At 58.7% G+C, this 22,819-nt stretch overlaps 2 protein-coding genes across 4 annotated transcripts; one reads left to right on the top strand and one right to left on the bottom strand.

Annotated features, from left to right (window-relative positions):
* The first annotated feature begins 18 nt into the window (after positions 1-18).
* On the top strand, positions 19-4,213 carry NPTX1 (neuronal pentraxin 1). Of its 2 annotated transcripts, XR_014855565.1 has the most exons (6): positions 19-686; positions 952-1,159; positions 1,620-1,864; positions 1,965-2,144; positions 2,257-3,221; positions 3,471-4,213. XR_014855565.1 is itself a non-coding variant. In XM_085077467.1 (5 exons), exons 1-5 carry the CDS (start codon positions 243-245, stop codon positions 2,476-2,478), a joined length of 1,299 nt encoding a protein of 432 aa, XP_084933593.1. In that variant the 5' UTR covers positions 19-242; the 3' UTR covers positions 2,479-4,213. The 2 variants fall into 2 exon arrangements, 1 of the variants encoding a protein (XP_084933593.1); XM_085077467.1 differs by having other exon boundaries at positions 2,257-4,213.
* A 10,012-nt stretch (positions 4,214-14,225) lies between these two features.
* On the bottom strand, positions 14,226-22,752 carry ENDOV (endonuclease V). Of its 2 annotated transcripts, none has more exons than XM_085077473.1 (9): positions 22,680-22,752; positions 22,372-22,543; positions 21,300-21,434; positions 20,880-20,919; positions 20,666-20,778; positions 20,489-20,557; positions 19,791-19,919; positions 16,109-16,194; positions 14,226-15,148 (listed from the first exon to the last, which is right to left on the bottom strand). In XM_085077473.1, the coding sequence occupies exons 1-9, from the start codon at positions 22,715-22,717 to the stop codon at positions 15,121-15,123; spliced, it is 810 nt and encodes a 269-aa protein (XP_084933599.1). In that variant the 5' UTR covers positions 22,718-22,752; the 3' UTR covers positions 14,226-15,120. The 2 variants fall into 2 exon arrangements, with proteins under 2 accessions (XP_084933599.1, XP_084933598.1); XM_085077472.1 differs by having other exon boundaries at positions 14,226-15,151.
* Between the last annotated feature and the right edge of the window lie 67 nt (positions 22,753-22,819).

The raw sequence follows: 22,819 nt of genomic DNA on the forward strand, positions 1-22,819 counted from the left end.
CCGCCCACCCGCGCTCCCGCACACGGACAGACACACGGACAGACACACGGACACGCTCTCACGCTCACAGAATCACCATCGCACACTCTCACTCTCGCCCCGCTCCCACGCGGGGCCCCCCCGCCGCGGGCCGGGATTCCGCGCTCCGTGACGCCCCGCGCCGCCCCGCCCGGCCGCGATAAAAGCGGCGGCGCCGCAGCGACACCGGAGCCGGCCCGGAGCGAGCGGAGCCGAGCGGAGCCATGGCCGCGGGGCCGCCCGGCAGCCGCCGCCTCCTGCCGCTGCTGCTGCTGCTGGGGTCGGCGCTGGGGCCGGCGCTCGGCCAGGGCCTGGGGCAGACGCGCTTCATCTGCACCTCGGTGCCGCTGGACGGGGATGTGTGCGCCGCCTCGGCGCTGGGCACCGGCTCGGCCGAGGAGCTGAAGGGCACCGTGCTGCAGCTGCGGGAGACGGTGCTGCAGCAGAAAGAGACCATCATGAACCAGAAGGAGACGATCCGCGAGCTCACGGCCAAGCTGGGCCGCTGCGAGAGCCAGAGCGTGCTGGAGCTGCCCGGCGAGGGAAAGGGCAGGAAGGGCTTCTCCAAGAACACCATGGGAGACCTGTCGCGGCCGGCCGCCGCCGAGACCCTCAGCCAGCTGGGGCAGACGCTGCAGTCCCTGAAAACCCGGCTGGAGAACCTGGAGGTACGCGAGAAGAGCCGGGGAGCCGCACAGCAGGGCACCGGGAGACACGGGGAGCCGGGGCACCCGCGTATCCGAGCACGGGGAGCGCGGAGCCGGGTACCGGGGGAGCCGGGCAACCAGACATCGGACACCGGGAGACCCGCGGAGCCGGGCACGGGGAGCCGCGGAGCCGGGCACCGAGAGCCGGGCAAGGGCAGCCGCGGAGACGGGCACAGGGAGCCGGTGCCCGGTGGTAAGAGCCCGTTCCTCTGCTCGCCCCTTGCAGCAGTTCAGCAGGATGAACTCCTCCAGCCAGACCAACAACCTGAAGGACATCCTGCAGAACAAGATCGATGACCTGGAGAAGCAGGTGCTGTCGCGGGTGAACAGCCTGGAGGAGGGCAAGCTCAGCCCCCGCAACGAGTCCGAGGAGCGCGGCAAGATCGAGAGCACCCTCACCTCGCTGCACCAGCGCATCAGCGACCTGGAGAAAGGTACCGGGCACTGCCCACCCCCGCCCGCCCTCCCGCGGGACCCCCGGGCCGGCTCCCGGAGCCCCCCGCCGCCGGGGACCGGGCCCTGCCGGACGATGCGGAGCCGCTCCCGCGGGCGGATCTGCCGTTCCCGTCCCGTTGCCCACCCCGGGAGCGATCCCTCTTCCCCAGCTTTGCTTTTCCCCGTGGCAGCGGGTAGCAACTGGCTGATCCTTAAGCTCTATCCCAACCCAAACCCTCCTTTTTCGGTGATTCCCGAGGCTGCCGGTGCCCTCGGGCTCCGCAGCCGGGGATGCTCCGGGCGCTGCCCGCTCGGGGATTAGGGAGCTGTGCGGCGCCGGAGGGATTTGCTCCTCGCTGCCATCTCAAGGCCCGTTACATAACGAGTGGGGAGGGGGGGAACCCCCAAAGGGGCAGAAAGGGGGCCCGGCAGGAGCCCACCGCCCCTGCACTCCCACAGGCCAGAAGGACAACCGGCCCCCGGACAGGTTCCAGCTCACCTTCCCCCTGCGCACCAACTACATGTACGCCAAGGTGAAGAAGAGCCTGCCCGAGATGTATGCCTTCAGCATCTGCATGTGGATCAAATCCAGCGCCTCCCCCGGCATGGGCACCCCTTTCTCCTACGCGGTGCCCGGCCAGGCGAACGAGCTGGTGCTCATCGAGTGGGGCAACAACCCCATGGAGATCCTCATCAATGACAAGGTACAGCCCCAGGGCGTGGGGAGGGTGCTGGGCAGAGGGGACGGGCTGGGGGACAGCATAGGGGACCGCTGTGTGCACCACCCTGACCCGCTGTCTGCAGGTGGCCAAGCTGCCCTTTGCCATCAACGACGGCAAGTGGCACCACATCTGTGTCACCTGGACCACGCGGGACGGCGTGTGGGAAGCCTACCAGGATGGCACACAGACTGGCAACGGCGAGAACCTGGCACCCTACCACCCCATCAAGCCCCAGGGCGTCCTGGTCCTGGGCCAGGAGCAGGTAAGAGCCGGGGGAGGGGCAGGTGTGGGGGTCCCTGCCGGGCTGGGGACAGACGAGGGGACAAACGGGGCCACCCGGCCGCGTGTCCCCGGTGACGGCGGCTCCTCTGCAGGACACGCTGGGCGGAGGGTTCGACGCCACGCAGGCCTTCGTGGGGGAGCTGGCCCACTTCAACGTGTGGGACCGCAAGCTGAGCCCAGGAGAGGTGTACGGCCTGGCCACCTGCAGCTCCAAGGCCCTCGCGGGCAACGTCATCGCCTGGGCAGAGTCCAACATCGACATCTACGGCGGGGCCACCAAGTGGACTTTCGAGGCCTGTCGCCAGCTCAACTAGGGCCACGGACAAGCGAGAGAAACCTCCTCAGCGGGTTCTTTTATTTAATTTTTTTTTCCTCCTTTTTTTGCGCAAAAACAACCGAGAACGAAGCCACCCGACTTGTGCCGGGAGCAGGGATGCCCCGGCCTTGGGGCTCTCGCCCCCGGAGCCCCACGACCCTCCGGTTTCTGTCTTGCCAACGTCCTTCAACGCCTGCGTGCCTTGGCCTGGCGCGGCTGCGCCCCCCCGCCGCCCCCCGGCCCGGCCCCTGCTTCGCCGCCGCTTCCCTTGGGCACCGGCGCCTGAAAAGGTTGCGGGGCCCGGCCCGGAGCCCCCCGGGGCTCCTCTTTGTCCAGCCTGACCCCCCCGGGAGGGTGGTACCCCCGGAGCTGGGGGAAGGTTGAAACAACCCCCCCGCCCCAGCTGTGCTCCAACCCGGGGTGGCAACAGCAGCTGGGACTCCGAGGAGGGTCAGACCCCTCTTTTCCCACCCCCGGGTGATGAGCAGCCCCCCCTTCCCAGGTGAGCCCCGCGCCCCTCTCCCCGGCCGGCGCTGCTCCCGAGCACCACAGCCATAGCCCCGGGCTGCGGCGGGCACCGGGGCGGGACCCCCGGCGGGACAGCCCCCGGCTCCGCTCCCCGACCTGCCGCACTCAGGTACCCCCGGCCCCGCCGCCTGCAGCCCCCCAGAGGCCTCCTACGCGCCGTAGCTGGTGACAAATAGCCTTTACCGTCCCCTCCGGTCCAGCTCCCACTGACAGGTCTGAAGCCTTTCTGCTTTTGATAATACACTCTCTTGTTTCTCTTACTGTAAAGGGAAGTTTATTACCAATAATAAAAAAAAAAAGGGTATTTTTATGAAGATAAAAATAACAGAATTATCAGTGCTCCCTGAGAAAAAAAACGTGCTTTGAGATTCTGCGGGATAAAAAGAGATAAAGAAGCGTATTTTGAGATAACAGATGCATTTTGTATGGTTTCCTTTTCTAAACTCCTGGTTTGTACTACAGATTGCAGAAATCACTCCCCAGCCCTCCTCCTGCCCCTCCAGGGCAGCCCTGGGCGGCAGTGGAGGATGAGGCAGAGAATTCACCCGGGGCTCCAGAGCCTCCCGACCAACTCCAAAGATGCGGCAAAGAGACGGGCGGAGCGGAGGGGTTCGTGCGGAGCCGGGAGCTCCATCCCGGCCGGGGGCACAGAGCTGACCCCCCCTCGGCTGCTCCGGGGACCCAGCCCAGGCAGCAGCACCCCCAGAGCGAAACCCCGCGCACGGCTCAGGGCAGCGGATCCTCGGCCGTGCTCCTGGTGCAAGAAAAAAAAACAACCCAAAACCATCGAGAGTTAATTTCAGTTCCTCCCAAGCCCCTGTTCACATCGGCGACCACAGGCACAACCTGCTGAGAACAACGAGACCACGGCACAGGTTTAACCTCCAGCCCCAGGTGCGTTGGATTTGCCAAAAAAAACCACGAAAGGGTGTGATGTCAACACAGTGTACATAGTGTACAGTAGGGGAGAGAATTAATGTATCTTAATTTGTCATTATTTTGCTAACCAAAGCTGTACATTTTTCCTACTCCTGGCTCTGTCTCCTTTGGGATTTGAAGGGGTTCTGACACCCCGTGCATCCAGCCCGCATCGGCAGTTCTGACAATGCACTGTTTCTACGGATTCTCATGCTTTTTCCATTTTATTGCTGGGATTACATGAATTGTTGACTTTATTTTTACACAATAAAGCGTGAAGAAAGACACCGGGTTCTCTCACATGTGTCTGTTTCCTGAGCAGCCAGTGCGCAGGAGCTCGTCTTTTTCCACAGGAAGGTTTTTTGCCTGCATGAAGCAGGGATTTCTGCCCAGTTCCCCTTGGAGCTGGCTCAGGCACTCCCTGAGCCTCTGTGCCAGGCTGTCTCCTTCTCCTGTACCCTTAAACCACGTCTTTCCCTGGTTTATGTAACACACCACACAAACTGATGTATTTTTTCCGCAGGACAGTGGCTGGAAGCTCTCTCTGGGTCCTGCCAGGCTGATGCAGGGGACAGTGGCATCCCTGGGGCTCTGCATGGAGCTGGAATGTTCCCAGTGTGAGCATCACAACAAACCCCCATGACTGGCTGCCTCCGCTCCCTCCCCGCTCGTCCCTCGGGAGCCAGGCTGGGCTCCAGACGCTGTTCCTGGAAGGCAGAGCTCCCGGGGGAAACCTGAGCCTGTGGCTCAGAGGGTGAGGTGGCTGCAGGCCACCCCTGTGCCCCCAAAGCTTTCCCCGAGTGCTGGAGCTTCCCCCTGTCACACACCTTCCTCAGAGCTGCCTGCCACATGAATTGCCTTCAGCGTCAAAGATACAAGGAGGAAAATCAGCACTTACTCCTTGTAAACAGCCAAAACCAATCTCACACACAACCCCCCCACTAACACCCCCATCCCACTGCAGCTGGGAACGGGAATCATGTGGATCCAGTCCAGTGCTGCTGCCTTGGGCACAGGCAGGACATGGTGACAGCAGCACCTCCTTCCTCCATCAGAGCAAGGACACAGTGACAACCCCGAGGGACGCAGCTGGTGGAACCCAGCAGAGCCCTTGCTGATGCCACTTGCTGTGGCCAGCGAGTCTCAGCTCCCAGGGGCTGGCCATGGTCACAGAGAGGGTCACAGCAATGGCCACATTGCTGATGGTGGTGGCTGTGGTGAGGTTTGCTCCTGTGGCTGCTCCACATCCTTTCCAGGATTCCCCAAGCCATAGCCTTTGGAATACAGTGAAAAGGGCAAGTGAAGGGAGATGCTTCGAGCCAAACTGCAGGGCTGGGAACCTGGCATGGTTTTTCACACCAAAAGTCACAGACAGGAGCAGAGTGACAAGTGCTGGGCACCCTGGGGAGGGGACAGTCAGCATCAGGAATCTTCTGGGGGCAAGAGGAGAGGAGACACATCAGAACTGTTTCAGCGCAGTTCACTGAGCTCATGGGGACAGGTTGAGTGTGATGTGCCGCCCTTCCATCACCCCACAAGTGGTTAGAGGGGAGGCAGGGGACAGCCAGGGCTGAGGGAACAAGACAGGGTGGGCAGCGATGCAGACACAGTGGGCACTGAAGAGGTGTTGAGGAGAAGAGTGCAACAACGAGTTTCCCCCTGCCCTGTTTCCCAGATCCCCCCCTGACTGCAGAAGGGATTCAGAGCAGCATCTCTCCAGCCTCACAAAGACAGCAGCACTGCAGCCCCCCCGGCAGCCCCTCCCGGGCACCACTGCTCCCCAGCCCTCAAGGCAGCTCAGCCCTCGCTGGCAATGCAGACGCTGTCCCCCCCCCGCCCCCAAAAACCAGCTGCTCCAAGGACAGGCTGTTGGGTTTCATGTCACTGGGAACAGCCTACATCCTTGCAAGGGGATGCTATTTATACCCAGGGAACGGGTGGCAGCTCCTGCCTCGTTCTCAGCCCCCAGCCCCAAGCAGGGCCCTGGCCCTGGGGTGCTGCCACACCACCCTCGGTCCTCCCCGTGTCAAGGTGAGACCCCAGTGCCCACCCACTGCTGCCAGAGAGGGAACAGTCCCCCAGCCAGAGTCTTGTGCTGCTCTACAATCTGAATTGCAGTTCCGAAATTACGCTAACAGGCGGGTTTGGGTTTTTCTGGGTATGTGGCAAACACTGCTGTGGTGGAAGTGGGGCTGTCCCACTCCCCAAGGCTGTGGGGCATGGGAAGCTGTGGGTGATGGCTGAGGGAGTCAAGATTCCTGCACCCACAGGGTGACAAACCTCCCCACTCATCACCTCCTGGGCTCCCCAGGGCTGAGAGGGACCCTTGAATTCCTCTGAGCCCCCCAAAATCTTGTGAGTATCGAACCCCCATGGCTGCAGTGAGCTCAGGCAGAGAGAAGAGAGGCAGAACGGCGCCAGCCATCCTTGTCCCTCCCTGTCCATGTCCCCATCCCAGCCCGGCACTGCAGCAGCTCCAGGCACGACCCGCTTGTCCCAGCGCCGCGGCCGCTGCAGCAGTGCCAGCTCCTGCGGGAAGGAAGGAGGATCCTGGGAGAGGTGAGGAGCAGCCTGGCCCATCAATCACACACCGGCCTGACACCTCACGCCGCACCAGGAGCTGCTGCTCGGGGCTGGGAGCTGTTTGGTGGCACCAGCTCTCCCCGGTGACAGCCAGCCCCGCGAGCGCTGGGATCAGGGAGCGCGTTCCCGCCCCAGCGCACTAAATCCAGGAGCTTTTAGAGCAGCAGAGCAGATGGAGATCTTGGGCTGCGTGAGGACAGGCCCCAGGACTCGGGAGATGGCTCAGAAATACCGACGTGGGCGAGGGAGAGTCCTTAAGGGCAGGACACAGCTGGGATTTACAGCTCTGATCCGGCTCCTCTCACTGCCGGAGACTCACATGGGAGCGAAACGCCTCGCCGGGCACTTTGCATCCTGGTGCTTCCTCTGCTCCCCCCGCTCGGGACAGCTCCTCCGAGGGCTCCGAGGGGTGAGAGGAGGTGATGGGGAGATGAAAAATTAAATCTGCTGTGTTTCACAGCGAAACACCCCCGAAAAACGGAGACAGCGTGTCCTGGAACGGCCTTTCCCACATCCCTGCCTGCACGGGAGCGCCTGGGGCCGCCTGCAAGCGGAGCTGCCTGCGGCACTGGGACCAGCTCCGTCCCAGAGCATCATCACCACGCAGCGCCCGAGGCGTGCGAGGCACTTAATAAATGCCGTTGTTGGATTAATTAGTAGTGAATGTGTCATGCCGTGCGCCCGGCCCGCGCCGGCTGCAGGGAGCACATGGCTCCAGGAGACCCGGATTAAATATGCATGAGCCAGGGAGCAGGGAGCGGTGGGAAGAGCCCCCTGAGCAGTGAGGGGGGCTCAGCTCCCCGCCTGGGCTGGGCTGTGACGGGGAAACCACAGCGACGTCGGGCACGTGGCTGCAGAAATCCCTCTGTCTTGGGGGAGCCGATGGGGAGTGTTGTAAGGGCGAGACATCCTCCCCTCCCCAGCACGGATCCCAGGCAGGGCTCGGAGCAGCAGCATCCTGCAGGATGACGCTTCCCAGCTCCAACGTGAACTCCCCGAGCAGGGGCCGAGGGGCTCAGCCGGCGCTGGGCACCACACGGAGGGTCGCGGCTGCCCAAGCCCACCCGAGGCTCCCCAGGGACACCGCGTGGCTCCAAGAAGCCACTGGCAGGCTGGCAAGGGAGGAGGAGGAGAGCAGGGAGATGGGCAGCAAACACTGCAGCCGGGCAGGGCTGGGGCACATCCCGGCTTGGGGAAGGGAAGGATGGGATGGATCCCTGCCTGAGAGGGCAGCGGGGAGCAGATCCCCGGAGTTGTGGGGCCGCGGGGGAGCCCTGCCGGGGCCGGAGCACAGGGACCGGCCGGGGCACTGCAGGCAGCTGGACACCACCCCGGGCACCGAGTCAAGGCCGACAGACCGTTCCGGTCACAGGCGTGACTCACTGGCTGTGACAGTGTCCCTCAAATGCCACTCAGGAGCCTTTGCTGGCAGAGCATCGGTTCCTACACCCCGAGGCACTGCCCGGGCATCCTGGCCAGCACAGCGGGGAAGGGGCTTCCTCGACCCTTCTTTCCCCGGGGAAGCCAACCAGAGCTGGCCCGGGCCACTGGGAACCAGCAATTCCAGAGCAAACGTTGCTTTTCACACCCTGCAGCCTCTCCAAAGTAACGCTTCCCCAGCCAGGGCTGACTCCAGGCAGCTCCCAGCAGCAGGGAGACCCCATCGCTTCCCCACGGGGGGCTGGAAGCTGCTGGGAACACCGGCCTGCCCCCCTTTTTGCCTTCTCAGAATATTTTCACAGCCTTTCCCCGGGCTCCTCCTCCTGCGATTTTCCCAGCTGCTGTCAAACGTCACCTTGACAGCTGCTTCCTCCATCCTTCCGATCCAGCCTCATGGATTATGGAGCGGCTGGGATCTCTGACTCCACCGAGGAGCTCTGGGCGGGTCCTCCTCTGGCTGGGGATCCCATGAGGGACCCTAACCCCATCCCGGGGGCGCAGAGGGGAATAACTCATTTCCCACCAGAGGGTCCCCGACTAAGCCCTGCTCCACCCCGGGAGAGTCTGTGGGTGAACACGGAGCAGAGCAAGACTCTGTCTTGCAAAGCTGATTAAAAATAGATGCAGCATCAAGCTAATTATGCTGATTAATTAGCATTTGTGGAGCAGAGTGGGCACAGGAGGGGGTACATGGGGCGGAGTGGGGGTGCAGCGGGGTCAGAGCCCACCCTGTCCTGCCCCAGCACCCCCAGCTCCCCCCGGGTTCCCTGCACTGTCCGGGACTGGGGGTAAGGGGGCAGCACACTTGGGGGGTCCCCACGCCCCCACTTCCCTCCCTGCCAGCAACAGATGCCAAACTCCACAGCGCTGCTGGAAATTAGGTCAGCGATAGCCTGCAGCAGATTTGAGCATTGCTCATCCTGCCGAGGCTCTGGTGCCAGTGGGAGATGCCACAGGGCAGCTCCACACCAGCGGCCACCCCCGGCCCGGCTGGCAGAGAGGGAAGGAGGGATGGGAAGGTCCGGATCAGCCCATAAATCCCCTCCTGCCAGGGAGGGATGAGCAGGGATGCGGGGCTCCACCGCGCTGCTGAGTCAGTGCCTGGGGAAGCTGGGGAATGAGAGTATCCCCCCCAAAATCCCCCACACACCTGGAATCTCCCCCTAACACCTGATGGGGTGGGAAAACTCCACAGGGACACAGCGATACTGATGTATTCCTTCTGAAAAGCGGCGCAGGACCCCAAGTGTCTCAGTGATGCTGCCCAGCTCGCATCAGCCTTTCCTCCCCAGCCTCCCCCTGCCCAGGGACCGCGGGTTTTCATGCACCGACATTGGATTTGGGATGGCTTGTGCTCCACAATTGGCAACGCTTTCGGCTCCCTTCTGCTCCCTCCCCAGGCCCCCATATGTTGGTGTCATTAATATTCATGAGTTCTCTGGAAGCATCCAGGGCTGGGAGAGGAGAGGAGCTCCAGCCCCGGTGGATCACGGTGATCCTGCCTGCCCCAGCCCCCGGGATGGCCGGGACCTCACAGTTCCCAGCTCGACCCTTTCCCAACCCCGCACTCCCGCCATCCAGGGCCCTTCCCAAAGGCTGGAACAGGGCGCCGTTCCCCACACGCTCCTGCTGCAGCTCTGCTCTCCTTTCCAACTGCAATTTCGGGAGCAGCTCCTGCTCCCTCCGTCCCTTCCCTTACTCCCGGCGCTGCAGCCGCGCTGTCCCAGCGCAGTTTGGCACATCCCGGGGAGGAGAATGGGGAACAGCGGCGGCGCGGCGGGGGGAGCCTATTTCCAGCAAAATGGAATTTATCCACCTGCAGTCGGAGGTGTGAGGAGGCTCCCGGCGGCCGCGGGGACCACACGGACCTGACTGACCGGGGAGCTTCGTCCTCGGGCTGTGGAGGGGGCTCGGCTCAGAGGGAGTGCCAGGAGAGGCTAGGATGTTGTCCCCAAGGGACGGGGATGTCCCTGGCCCCGGTGGTGCCCTGCCCAGCCCCGGGGCCGCAGCGGTTCAGGCACGACAAAGAACCACATCGAATTAATTGGATCCCAGTTTGCTGCAAACAAAGAGAAGGCAGGTGACATTTACCTAGCCGAGTAATTGATATCCGAGTAATTTGTTGGAGTAACCTCATTACACGCCAGATGGATTTCCACGCCCTCCCAATCCCACTCATTACAAACAAGGTTTGTGTGTTAATCAGAGCGCTTTAATCACCGCGCTGCCCACCATCCCTCCAGCAAGTTACAAAGCCACCAGATTTATCACAGACCCTAAACACTCTCCCAAGAATCGCTAGATATTTTATTAACAGGCAGCTCCTCGGGAAGACACCGGACATTTCTCCAGGTGATGGCACAGGAGCACAGCCGGCTCCTCCTTTCCTTCTCCTTCCCGCAGGCTCTCCCTCCATCCCTAGCCTGGCTGATCACCTCCTCCTCCTCCCCAGAGCTGTCAGGAGCTGTTCCCTCACCAGAGAAACGGCTCCAGTCAAAACAGGAGCCGGGAGCTGCCGGTGCCCTCGGCAGAACCTCCCACGCCGGGAGCGCGGCGCTCACCGGGGGCTGCCCGGGCTCGGGGCTCTCCAGAGAGCTCCATGAACACAACATCACTAACAAATCCATGGATCCGTGCTGGAGCTCCCGGGCAGCAGCGGCGGGGAGTGACCAGCTGGGCTTTGCAGGCAGAAGCACAACGTGCCAAGCAGCCAGTCCAAGAAAAGCAGGAAAAAGCGTGTTCCTAAGGAAACATCCTCCACCGAGCCCCCGAGGTGGGAACTAACCCAGGAATTAATCACCGGCTGGTTTCATGGCCTTGGTTTGTGTTTTTGAAGCTGATCGGGCTGTCAGGATGGGGACAAGGCACTCCCAGAGTGTCCCCATGGAAGGAACAAGCTCATGTAGGACCCCACAGAGCATCCGTGGGTGGGGTGGGGGGCTGCACCCCCCAAGATCAGCCACACCCCATCACCTCAGTCAGCCCTGCTCAGCAGCAATGGCTTCTTGGCCACCAAAATTCCACCCAGTAGTCCAAGAGGTGAAGCAGGTATCTTCCGTGTCCCCCCCTTGGGGAGACACAGCCTCAGCCCCCCAACAGGAGAGATCTGTTGCCCCACGGCTTTGCTGCCTTGCTTTGGGCTGAGCCCTGCACAAGCTGCTCCATCACCCTAATGACACAGCTCATAATCATCTCATTTGCTATTAATTTGCTTGTCAAGAGAAATTCCACTCATTTGCTTTTAATTAATGGGGCCTTAAAATAAAGCCGGGGGGCTGGCGGGGCTCTGGTGAGAGGATCAGGGAGGATCAACTGACACCAACAACGGGAAGAGGAGTTGGGGTAGGGAACTATTTATAGGACAAAATGAAGGGGAAAAAAAAAGAACAAGAAAGCCTGCAAGGGAGCCATGATGTTCCCCAGCTCCCTCTGCACACCCAGGCTCTGTCCAGGAGCTATGGAATCCAAGAGGCCTCAGCTGCCACAGCAGGGACCAACACTATCAATGCCCATTGAGAGCCAGAGCAGGGCCCAGAGCTGCAGAATGCTCTGAGAGCCAAGGGACACAGCTGCCCCACAAACACCAAATGCTCTGGAAATGTGGGAAGGCAGAGGGGGCTTGGCTGCCTGGGATGGAGTTCCACATCCGATGGGAGCACCCAGACCATGGCTCTGCCCTGCAGCTGGACCTGGCTTGGGGAATCAGGAGAGAAACAACTCCTCCTAAAGCCACCCAGCCAAGCCAAAGGGAAGAGGAATGAGAACTGAGGGTAGAGAGAGGGGAAACCCCAAAAAAACACTTCCCCTGTCCTTGGCAGGAGTGTCCCAAAATACAAGCCCTGAGTCACCAGAGCTCAAACTGCACAGGCAGCACCTACACTGCCACAAGCTCCAGACATGGAGGTGGGAACTCATCCCACCCAGCTTCAGACACCTGTGATGGAGCTGCTCATCCAGACTTCCTCAAAGCTCGGAGAACAAACAGACTTGCATCCTAAAGCATCTCCTCTCCCTTCTCCAGGGACCCCAGATAAACAAGGCAGGTGCAGGGAGCTCCTTGCTGATGTCCAGGTGTACACATAAAACAGAGAGAACAGACCCAGAGAATCTGCAGCACAACCATTCAGCAGCTGGGAGTCAGGAAACTCAATTCCAAACCAATTCTGCCCCAGTTTGTCACCCAGGAGCTGTCACTGGGCAGTCACATCCCTGCTCCAGCCCCACAGCTCATTCCCCAGCAGAACTGGGGGGTGACAAGCCCTGAGACACCTCCAGAGACTCCCAGTCACAGATGGAAATGGTAAAGAGAAAAAAACCCCAGTGATAACAAGAGGATTTATAACCAGTCAGCAGGAAGCATTTTCCTCTGATTCCTAACAACTCAACCCAATTTCCAGCAAGCAGAGAGTTAAAAAAAGACAAGCCATGTATGAGTTTACTTCGAAGGACACTCAAGCTTCAGTCTCTATTAAGAGGTTTGAAGCATTACAAAGCGATTTTCCCTTCCCAGGGTTATAAACCAATTAGATAAAGACCAAGTTAATCCCTTATTGTGTCCAAAGAGCCACAAGCAGACACCAAACACAGAGATTAGTCCCTTCCTTTAAGCACCCCGGGTTTGGGCAGCTGGGAGAGCATCCCACAGCACAGGCAAACCTCAAACCCAGGAGCCCAGAGCCCCCAAGGCTGCACAGGGGGCTGCCAGGACACTGCAGCACCATCCTCCTCCTAAACACTCACCAGGTGACTTAATCCAGAGTCATCTGAGTTTACCTGTACTGGGAACAAGAGGAGTTCAGAGCCTCACAGAGAGGGAAGCTGGGGCAGTGATGCAGAGCCACGTGCTTGGACTTTTTCATGCTGTTTTCTTTTTACGTGATCTTTCCTCACCCCCCAAGCAGAGGCAGCTGGGGGGGCTCAGGCCAGCTGAGGACAGGAGTGTCCCCAGCCCTGGATCCCTCCCAGGCTGAGCACACAGACCCTACACACATCAATACACCCAGATCCCAGCGGGAACACCTAGCAACAGACCCTGAACAGCCACAGCCTCGCGTTCCTGTCAAGGACCTGGGCTCAATTCCTTGAGTCTCCACACAAATCACAGCTTTGGCTGCAGAGCCTCCCCTGACCAGCCCACCCCAAATCTCTCATTGTCAAATACCAACTAGAAGCACCAAAAAATCACCAATAGATCAGGGATTAAAATCACAGACATTAAAGATTAAACATGAGATTAAACCCAGACAATCCCCAGGGCAGGAGAAGCCACAGTCCCACATGCTGAGGGATCTATTCCCTGTTCTGCCAGGGCCATCCTGGAGCTGCTCCCCACAGAGCCTCCTCCAGCACAGCTGAGCCAGAGAAGGGGCTTCGTTCAGAAGACCTGGGGTCAATCTGCAGTGGCAGTGGTGTCACCTGGAATTTGGGAGCCAGGGATGACCTTGTAGCCTCCCAGCACAAGCCAAAGCAACCAGAAAACCTGGATGGATTTCTCTGGTGTTCTGTCCATGAGGTCCAGGAAGGAGCTCTCCCCTGCCCACACTGTGTCACTTGTGCCTCAGTCTGTGACAGGCTTTAGGAGACTCCCCATGGTGAGTGAAATCGCTGGTTTGTGTGGAGTTGGAATGAGGAATGGATGAACTGATCCCTGCTGGCAGCATTGCCATGGCTCTGTCCCCACTCTGCTCCTTCAGGATGGGGACACAGCCACAGCAGAGGAAGTTCTGTGTCCATGGAGGGAAAGGACACAGCTGTCCCTGTGTCCTCTTTGCTTGGGTGGGCTGTTCCCCCACCCTGTCCTCCCCAAAGCCAGCACCAGAGACAAACCCCATGGTCCCTCTGCCCCAGGCCTGGCAGCAGCCCTGGTCCCCCCACATCCCCAGGATCAAAGGAGCATCTTCCACTGTGATGGTTTTCCCTTGCCAGTCTCTGTCCACCCATATACAAACCCTGGTGTGAAACAGCTCTGAGGCTTCACAGGAGAGGAGGCTCCTGCTCAGGGCCCAGGAGCTGCAGCAGCTTCAGCTTTTAAAACATATCAACAAAGGCTTCTTTGGGAATTGCATGGTCAGTGCCTGCTCCCCTCTCCACCACTCCCAGGACCAGCCCCAAAACTGCCCAGATGGGCCCTGGGGCAGCAGGGTTTGTTGCTTCCTCCCTTTTCCAACCCAGGTTTCAGGAGGGAGCAGCCCAGATCCCAACACAGCAGAGGCAGAGCAGGCTGGGCTTTGTCCTCCCCACCCAGAGCAGCTCCGAGACAGAGAAAAGAACTCAACAGAAGTTGTACAACAAATTTATGCAAAATTGAGGTTTAAAAAGCCCACAGGGGCCTGATCCAAGCACCCCACCCCAATCCCAGGAAAGCATCCTTCTTCCTCTTCAGGCTAGGATCTTACACATCAAGAACTCCCAGAGCATGTTCTGCTCCTGCTGCTCTTCGGGAACAGCCAGAAACCACCTGCCAAACTCAGCCAGGACACCAGGGGAGGAGGCTGGACAAGGGTCAAGGATGATTTGGGCACAGAAGCTCTGGGCTCTGCTCCTCAGGCCAAGCTGGGGCTGGGCCAAAACCCCATCCTGGATCTGGGCACCTGGAGTGTTCTGCCAGGAATGAGGTCCCTCCCTCCCCCTCCTCCTGGCTGGGAGGTGGTTTCTCCTATTCTTTCCCCTGAGATAATCCTTCCTTCAGGAAGAGCTGGGCAGCAGGGCTGTTCTGCCTGGAGCTGGAATTTGGCTTCTGCTCCCCAGAGATGTGAACAGGGAATGGAAGAGCCCAGGCTGCAGGGACAGGGAGAAGATGTTCCAGAAGCAACAGGAAGGGAGGCCTTTGTGCCACAGAGGTGTGGTGGGAGCCACAGGCTGGCTCTGGAGTTGAAATGCCCCAACATCTCTGTAAATCACCCCCTGCAGCTGCCCAAGGACTCCAGTGAGGTGTTGCAAACTTACACATGAGCCTTTGCTTACACAAAGATTTCAACAATGCTTGAAAAAAAACCCTGAGAAATCCACTGCAGGGATTCTCCCTGAGCAGTGGCTGGTGTGGTCCTGAGTGACACAGCCTGGCACAGCTGTCCCTCAGGGTGGCACTGGGCTCCTGCACCCAGCAGGACTTAGCCTTGGTGCAGGAGAGGATCCGGTCAAGAGGAGCTCTGCAGTTTCTTCTGGCACCAGACTAATCCTCCAATTCAGCCTCCTTTATGCTGCTGGGAACAACAATGAGAAAGGGTCAGAGACTTTAAAAAAAAGTACAAACCAACAATCACAAACTGGCACTTGGTGACCAAGTAGCTCAGATACAGAGGGTGTGAGAGACATGGTCACAACTGGAATGAGTGTGGGGTGCACTCCCCTCCAAACCAGGCAGTGTGAGCTCCAGCACTGCCCTGGCAGGCAGCGCCTAGAGATGAACTCCAGCACACACTGGGGACATGTGGCCATGCTGAGAAGTGCCACCACAGCAGCAGAGAGAGCCCTTGGGTGCTCAAATCAAAGAACAGAGGAGCTGATCACGATTCAATACCATCCATGTGTCCTAAGGAATCCATCCAAAAGAGCTGCCTCAGCCAGTGTTAATCCCCAATGCCACCACCAGCCACCTTACCCAGTTCTGGTCCCTCAGAGCCCATCTGAGGGACACCTGGCTCAGCCCTGAGCAGCCCTTGAGCAGGGCTACCTGGTGTCTGTCCAGCCTGGTCCTGAGGGAACCCAACACTCCTGTGAACTCTACTGGAGAGGCAGCACAGCCACAGCACAAGGAGCTCTGTACCTCAAGGGACCTGCCATGGATTTGCCCCTGAAATGACACCCAGTGGCTCACATTATGTAAGAGTGGGGGCTCTGACCCTCCCCAAGACCTGGGGGCCAAAACCAGCTTCCTGCAGGTATTTCTGTTCACCCTCAGGTCACACCTGTGGGCTTTAGGGCTTTGCTTATGACCTGTGCTGAAAAAAGACCAAATCCTCTCTGCCCTTCCCCAGCTCAGGACACGGCCCTGTCGGCAGCAATGTGTGAGGTGGTGTGGCCGCACGGACCAGAAATCACCTGGAGGCAGCACATGTCCTGATCTCCTCACTGAGCTCACCTTGTTACCCTGCCTGGACCTTTAATGCCATTACTGCAGCTCATTCCATGAGCAGATCCCCTTTTGCCCACACACCCACCTCTCTGGGCCGGCAGGGAGAGTCTCCAGCACCTCCAGCGGAGCACAGGGCTGCTTCCGAAGGTACTCCCTCGACCTAATGTCAGCCTGGAATCAAGGAGGAAAATGGGTGAGAAAGGGCTGATCAGCCTGGCTGGTGCCTCCTCCATTATCCCAGTGTGTCCCACCCATCCTGTTGTCAGCACATCCCACCAGGAGCAGTGGATGGCTCAGTGTTACAGCAAGACAGGACAGCCTGGGGCAAGGAGAGCACCAACAACATCCCAGGAGCTGTTAGAAAGTGTGGCTGGGCATTTTCTGGGTGATCTTTCCCCCTCTCTGAGGTGTTTGCTCAGTTCTCCAGTGCTGCACCACACCAGACCCTTGATGCCAGCACAAGCGCATCCCAGGCTCCTGGACAATTCTGAGGACTGGCAGTTGATTTTTGCAGTCCTTCAAAGTTTTTTTCTTTTTTAGAATCTCCTTTCCCAAACACACTGCTGTGACATTTCCGAGCAGCTGCTGTGCCCACCTCAAAGGCAGAGTGTTTCTCCCCACTTACAAAGCAGGATGTGACCTTCCCAGCTGGAAAAGCTTCACAGTGTCTGGTGACGACGCCCAGAAAGTGGGTTAACACATCCCTGAGGACTGTCCTTGAAGCATTTGCTGCTCTCCCCACTGTGCTGCTCCCGAGGAGCCTCTCCTGCAGCCCGGGCAGCCCCCAGGCCCCTCACCCCAAGCCCTCAGCAGAGGCTGTGCCTGCTGCTGGAACCTGCTCCACAACTGCAGAGCCTCCTGCCAGCTGAGAAGGAGAGAGTTACATAAGGGGTGGTTTGTTTGGGAGATTTTTTTTTCCCCTTCTCTCTATAATTGGACAGTTTCATAACTGAACTGACAAATAACTTTGATCACTCTTCAGGATAAGCGATTACGTGATGGATTTTATAACCAGGGAAGGAGGCTGCTTGATAGTCCCCATGGGGAGACCAAGGAGCAGGAGCATAGCTACCAAATATTTTTCTAGGGAAGAAAAACCCCAACCACATTCTGCTGAGAACATCAGCTAATGCTTGATGAGGTGGCAGTTCCCAGGCAGGGCTCACTTCTAACACAGCACTGGAGTCAGCTTAACGCAGTGATTAACCACGGGCTACTCAATAAGATGGATCACTGTCCTGCAATAATCCTCACAGATTTGGGCTATTTTCAGAGGAGATGAGTGCTGGCTGTGGAATTGTTGCTTTGCCTGTTTTCTGAGGGGCCAGGGTGGTCCCTGTGCTCAGCAAGCTTGGAGAGGGGCACCCAGAGGGAGCTGGAATCTCCACACACCAGCGACTGACAGCCAGTCCCAGAGGGGACGCTGATGCCTTGTCTCTTCTCCTGAGGACAGGTGTTCAGTGTTTCACAGAAAGTGACCTGCAGGCCTCCTTCTGTCCTTCCTGGTAGGCAGGAGCAACTCAGGCTGTCCCACCAGGCCCTTCCTCAGCCAGCCCAAACCCACTGGGCACAGAGCCACGGGGAGCTAAAGGAATCACCAAGTGAGCAGGAGGCTGGTGAGCAGCCAACCAGGAGTCTGACCCAGCAAGAGCAGAGCAGGCTCCCAGTGCAATCCCTGTCAGCTGGACAATGTCACCAGCTTCTGCTTCCCTGCTGTGCACAGGGATCCTTGGAATGAGCAGGTGTGGAGCGTGGGCAAGCACCATGGAGGGGGTCTGACCTCTACCAGCAGGAGGCAAGGGCAGCCCTCTCAGCAGGGCTTGGGATTGTTCCAGGGCCACTCAGGGTGAGTGCTCTGCTGATTGTTCTGGGATGGCAGCTCCTGCCTCCAGGAATTCCTGCCTGGGAGCTCCGAAGGACCAGCTCTGTGCAGGACCTCACAAGTGAGCACAGCTCTCCTGGATGAGCCTGGCACTGGCACGTGGAATGAAGACTGAGTGGGATGTAAATACTGATTGCAGGTGACAAGGGAAGTTCATCCCTCTGCTTCCTCCGAGAGATCACTTCTCTCATCTCCACCACAGCCAGTTCCTTGTCAGCACAACCACACTGTGGGCTGAATGCAAATCAAACCATTCCTGATGCCTGCCTGGAGAGTGCTGCATTCCCGGGAAGCACACAGCCCCTAAAGCAGGAGGTCTGAGTTCCCACAGCAGCTGCACTGCACATGCTGCCCTCACACAAACCACAGCCACAGCCTCAGGAGCTGTGGGCAGCTGAGCTCTCACAGAGCATTTTATTTCCAGGGCTCCCAGAACTTCCAGACCAGGACCTGATGATCACACAGATCTTTCCTGACACTGGCAAATCCATAAGCACTTCAGCCATCAGGTCTGTAAGTATATTTTGGGGACATAATATGGCAAAAAGGCCAAGCCAGCCACCCATGGCAGAATTCTCCACAGCCTCTTACTTCCTAATTCCAGCTCCAGGTGCTCAAGAGCCGAGGCTTCCAGCTCTGCCTGTGCCAAGATCTGTGGCAGTCACCACACAGAGGAAGTGCAGCAGGGACAAGTCCCATGAAAAAGCTTAAGTGTCCTCATCTCCTGCCATCCCTCCAGAGTAAACACAGCCCCCTGTCAGATTTTTCATCTCTCTGTAAGAAAAGTGATAATCATTCATTCCATCACTGTAAGAAAAAGGTCACAGAGAACTGGAAGAATCTCCGAACATGAGCAAATCCTGGAGATGGCTGGAAGCGAAATGAGGGTGATGAAAAGCTCCAAGACACCTTTTTGTTTCCAAAGGGAATGCTTTTCCCTTGCCTTTGAACATGCCGAGCTGCAGAGCTGGCTCGGAGCTCTGCAGAGGCATCTGTCCCTGGCTGGAGCACATTACATAAGGAACTCCACCAGCCTCCTCCGGTCTGGCAGGTACTGGGGCTGAGATTGGAAACTCCAGCTCTGCTATGGACACCCAAGGCTTGTCTTGCTCCACAGAGTAAGATTTTGGGGTGGTTTGTAAGTAGAGCCTCAGTTCCAGGGAACACTGCAGCTCTGGTGCAGAGCCCAGCAGGATTACCCAGCGCTGCCCTGGGAGCTGCTCAGGTAGGCACACCCCTGACCCCACCAGCCCTGCATGGCACTGATGCCAGTGGGCTGTCCCAGGGCAGCGTTAGGGACAGGTACACCTGGGCAGGCCCTGGGGTCACTCCTGGCTCTGGGCTGTGGAGCCACCACCAGTAGAGTGACCTTGGGCAGAAGGGAAGAACTTGACAGGCCAGAAGTCCTGGAGCCTTTGAGCTCCTCCAGAGCCTTTCCCTAAGTTCTGCTGAGATTTTATCAGCCAAGGCTGAGCCTCGGTGGCAGCTGCAGCTCGGTGACAGTGATGCAGTGCTGTCACCTGCTGGTTAGTGGCTCCTACGGAGTGCGGCAGCAGGAAAAGCCCAGAGGAGCAGCACTGCGGGCTGTGCTGGGCTCCAAGTGCCCTGGAAAACTGCATTCCCAGCTCCTGAGGATTAACACCAGCACCACAGGAGCTGCCTGCAGAGAGGAAATCACTCAGGCTGGAATTTCAGTCAAGGCTGGGAATGCTGCATCAGGAGAATGACCATGGAAATATCGGTGAACTCCCTTAGAAACACCACCATGGGCTGGGAGAGCACTCCAGCACGAGGCTGTCAGCAGCAGAGGAGGTGCAAACCGAGGCTCTGCAACACCCCACGGGCTTGGCAAACCCTGCTGCCTGCCCCAGACCTGCCCCCATACCTGCCGGATGGGCTCTGGGATGCGGAAGCGGCAGCAGGCTCTGACGAGGCGCACGGCAGTGTCCAGGCTCACCCGGTGGCCCACGGAGACGTAGAGGGGCTTGGAGCTGTTGTTGTAGCTCCGCAGCGCCTGGGCAGTCAGACAGGAGAGATCAGGCACTGAGGAGGCTCATTTGAATGCACACAGAGGGGAAGGTGAATTAGGAGCCAGCCAGACCCCTCAGGTGAGGTGGTGGATCTGTGTTTGCAGCTCCCAGCCTTTCTAAACGTCATCTCCATCCCAGTGTCTCCTCCAGGGACCATTTGTCCCTCATGGCCCTTTCCCAGACGCCTCAGGCTGCTCTGGGATGCAGGGAGATGTGCCAGTACAGGCTGACAGCACACACAGGAAGTGTCTTACAGCTGCCTGTTCCCGCTCTGCTCTGAGTCAGATGCTCCTAGGCTGATCCCAGGAACCTGCCAGGGAATTGGCATCTCTCTCAGACTGTGGCTCACAATCCAGGGTGCTGGAGCACCTCAGGTGCCACAGTCATGGACATGAATGCTCCCAACACCTGAGCTGCCAACTCCCTACAACCACCTGAGCTCTCAGGAAGGGGCCAGCAGTGTCACTGGTCACCTGTTCACACCTGATCCTCCCTGGGATCACTGAGACAGCCCCACTAAAAGAGAGTGGCAAGTGGCCAAGTGACAGCTTACCATGCCCAGGACTTTCCCTGAAGTGCCTGTCAGTGGGAATGACTCTCCTGACCTCTGCAGGGAACGAACCTAGGGATGAACACACACAAGGTCAGGTCATTCAGATGTAATTGTATGTGGCTGCCCAATTTCCCTTGGGATGTTAAAAACCAGAAATAAATACCAGCCTGGCCTAACCTGCTCCCTGTGCAGCTCATCCCTGACCAAGCCATCCACCTGCAGGAGGTTCTTGGCCACTCCAATGCATGGCAGATCTGTTAGGACTCCGAGGTGACAGGCTGTGCCAAATCCTGCCAACAACGAGCCACTGTGACTGCAGGACACTAGGGAACAGGGATCCCAGGCAGCAGCACAGGGATCAGGAGAGCAGGGCTCTCCAGGAACAGCCTACCTCTGGGATGGAGCAGGCCATTCCCATCTACCAGAAGCACCTGAAAAAGCCAAAGCAGAAATGTTATTTCCAGGGCACTGAGAGCACTCCAAGGAGCAACCAGAGATGCTGGCTTTGGGAGAAACCTCTCTTAGTTCTTCAATTTCCTCTGTAAGGCTCTTTCTGCCTTTGCCTGACCCTAAACCAGCAGCAGTGTGGGACTGGCAGTGCCCTGCACACACCAGGGGCTCCTGCTGCCACGAGAGGCCTGGCTGCTCTCAGCTCCACATCCCTGCTCCCTAAGGAAAGGGAATGGATGCTCCAACACAGCTCTGACCCTGCCCCTCCCACCCCACCAGCTCAGGCTATAGAGGGAGATCTCCTTTCACAGCATTCTGCACCCAGGACACCCCAAATCAGGACAAGGAAAACACACCACACCTGAGGCTGCAGCTGGGGCTCCTCCTGCTGAAGTCTCTGGACAGCTTCCACCAGGAAAGGAACCTCTCGGAAGGCCAGGAATCCAGCCACGTATGGGGCACTGACAGCCACCATGTGGCAATCCTGGTACAGCACCTGGAGCAGGCACAGACAGGACCTCGGGATGCTGCCAGAGAGCCCCTTGACGCTTCAGAGACTCCTCCTCTGGTTCATGTACCCTGTGCTCATCCCTTTTAAACCCAGGGATAGGTCAAAGGAAATGCTGTAAGGTAGCTAAAAAAAAAAATTATTCCTGCCTTGCCCTGCAGATCACAGCACAACCTGAGATTCAGTTCATTAAAATCCCAGCAGACAGCATAAAACTTTATTTCTCTGCTTATTAGAGCTTTTATAGTTAAGAGATAATTTTTACATCCTTTTGAGAACTGGGAAAGAAACCAAAAATCTTTATTAGTTCAAGTAAAATGACTGTGAGATGTGAGACCCATGGTGGGTTTGGAAAAGCTTTCCTATGTCACATCTCATGTTATCAGCTGATTCTCAGCAAGAATACACGAGCCTGCACTGGAGCACTACAAACACCTCCCTCTGCCCACGGGCACCAGCTCCCCTGAGCAGACACTGCAGCTCTGGACTCTGGGTGAGTTCCCAGCCATCCTACACAACTGGGATGCAACTGAGAGCTGTGTGTATCACACCTTCCTCAACTGATGTCCAATTCTTTACACTTTTTTTTTCTGTTTATCTTTCTTGGGAAGACAGACTTGGACGATGAGCTGAACATACACAGAATCACAGACTCCAGGTTTGGTTGGAAAGGACCTTAAAGCTCACCCAGTTCCACCCCTGCCATGCCAGGACACCTTCCACTATCCTAGGTTGCTCCAAGCCCTGTCCAGCCTGGCCCTGGACACTTCCAGGGATCCAGGGGCAGCCACAGCTTCTCTGGGCAACCTGTGCCAGGGCCTCCCCACCCTCACAGGGAAGAATTTCCTCCCAAAATCCCATCTAACGCTGTTTTATAACCCCCAGGAGTCCCGGCACGCCCCGGGCTGAGTGCTCCCCGCGGTACCTCCAGATCCGGGTAGCTGAGGACGACCAGCGAGGCGCAGGCACGGCTGTCATCTCCTTTGATGTAGGACAAATCCACACCGCCCACTCTCTCCAGCCCGCTAAAATGGGGATCTCTCTGCCACTCCTCGGTGTCCTGCTCCACCACGCTGGCCTTCAGCCGGGCCTGCTCCCTGCGAGACCCCCGGCGCCGCCCTCAGAGCGGGGCCCCTCCCCGGGAGCTTCCCGGACGAACCGAGCCCCGCGGAGCCCCCAGACCCCAACCCGGGGGTCACCACGGCCTCTCCCCACCCCGCAGCTCCCCGTTACCGTTCCCAGCGGCGGCGCTGCTCGGGGGACGCGGCCATGGCAGCACCGGGCCCGCCGGTCCCGCAGCGCCGCCGTCCCCGGAACGCGCGGCCGAGCAGGGCCGTTCCGGGCCGGACACCGAGTACCGGCAGCGGGAAAGA

Source organism: Lichenostomus cassidix, chromosome 18, assembly GCF_008360975.1.
Source record: "Lichenostomus cassidix isolate B80296 chromosome 18, HeHo_3.0, whole genome shotgun sequence".
Taxonomy (NCBI): Eukaryota; Metazoa; Chordata; class Aves; order Passeriformes; family Meliphagidae; genus Lichenostomus; species Lichenostomus cassidix.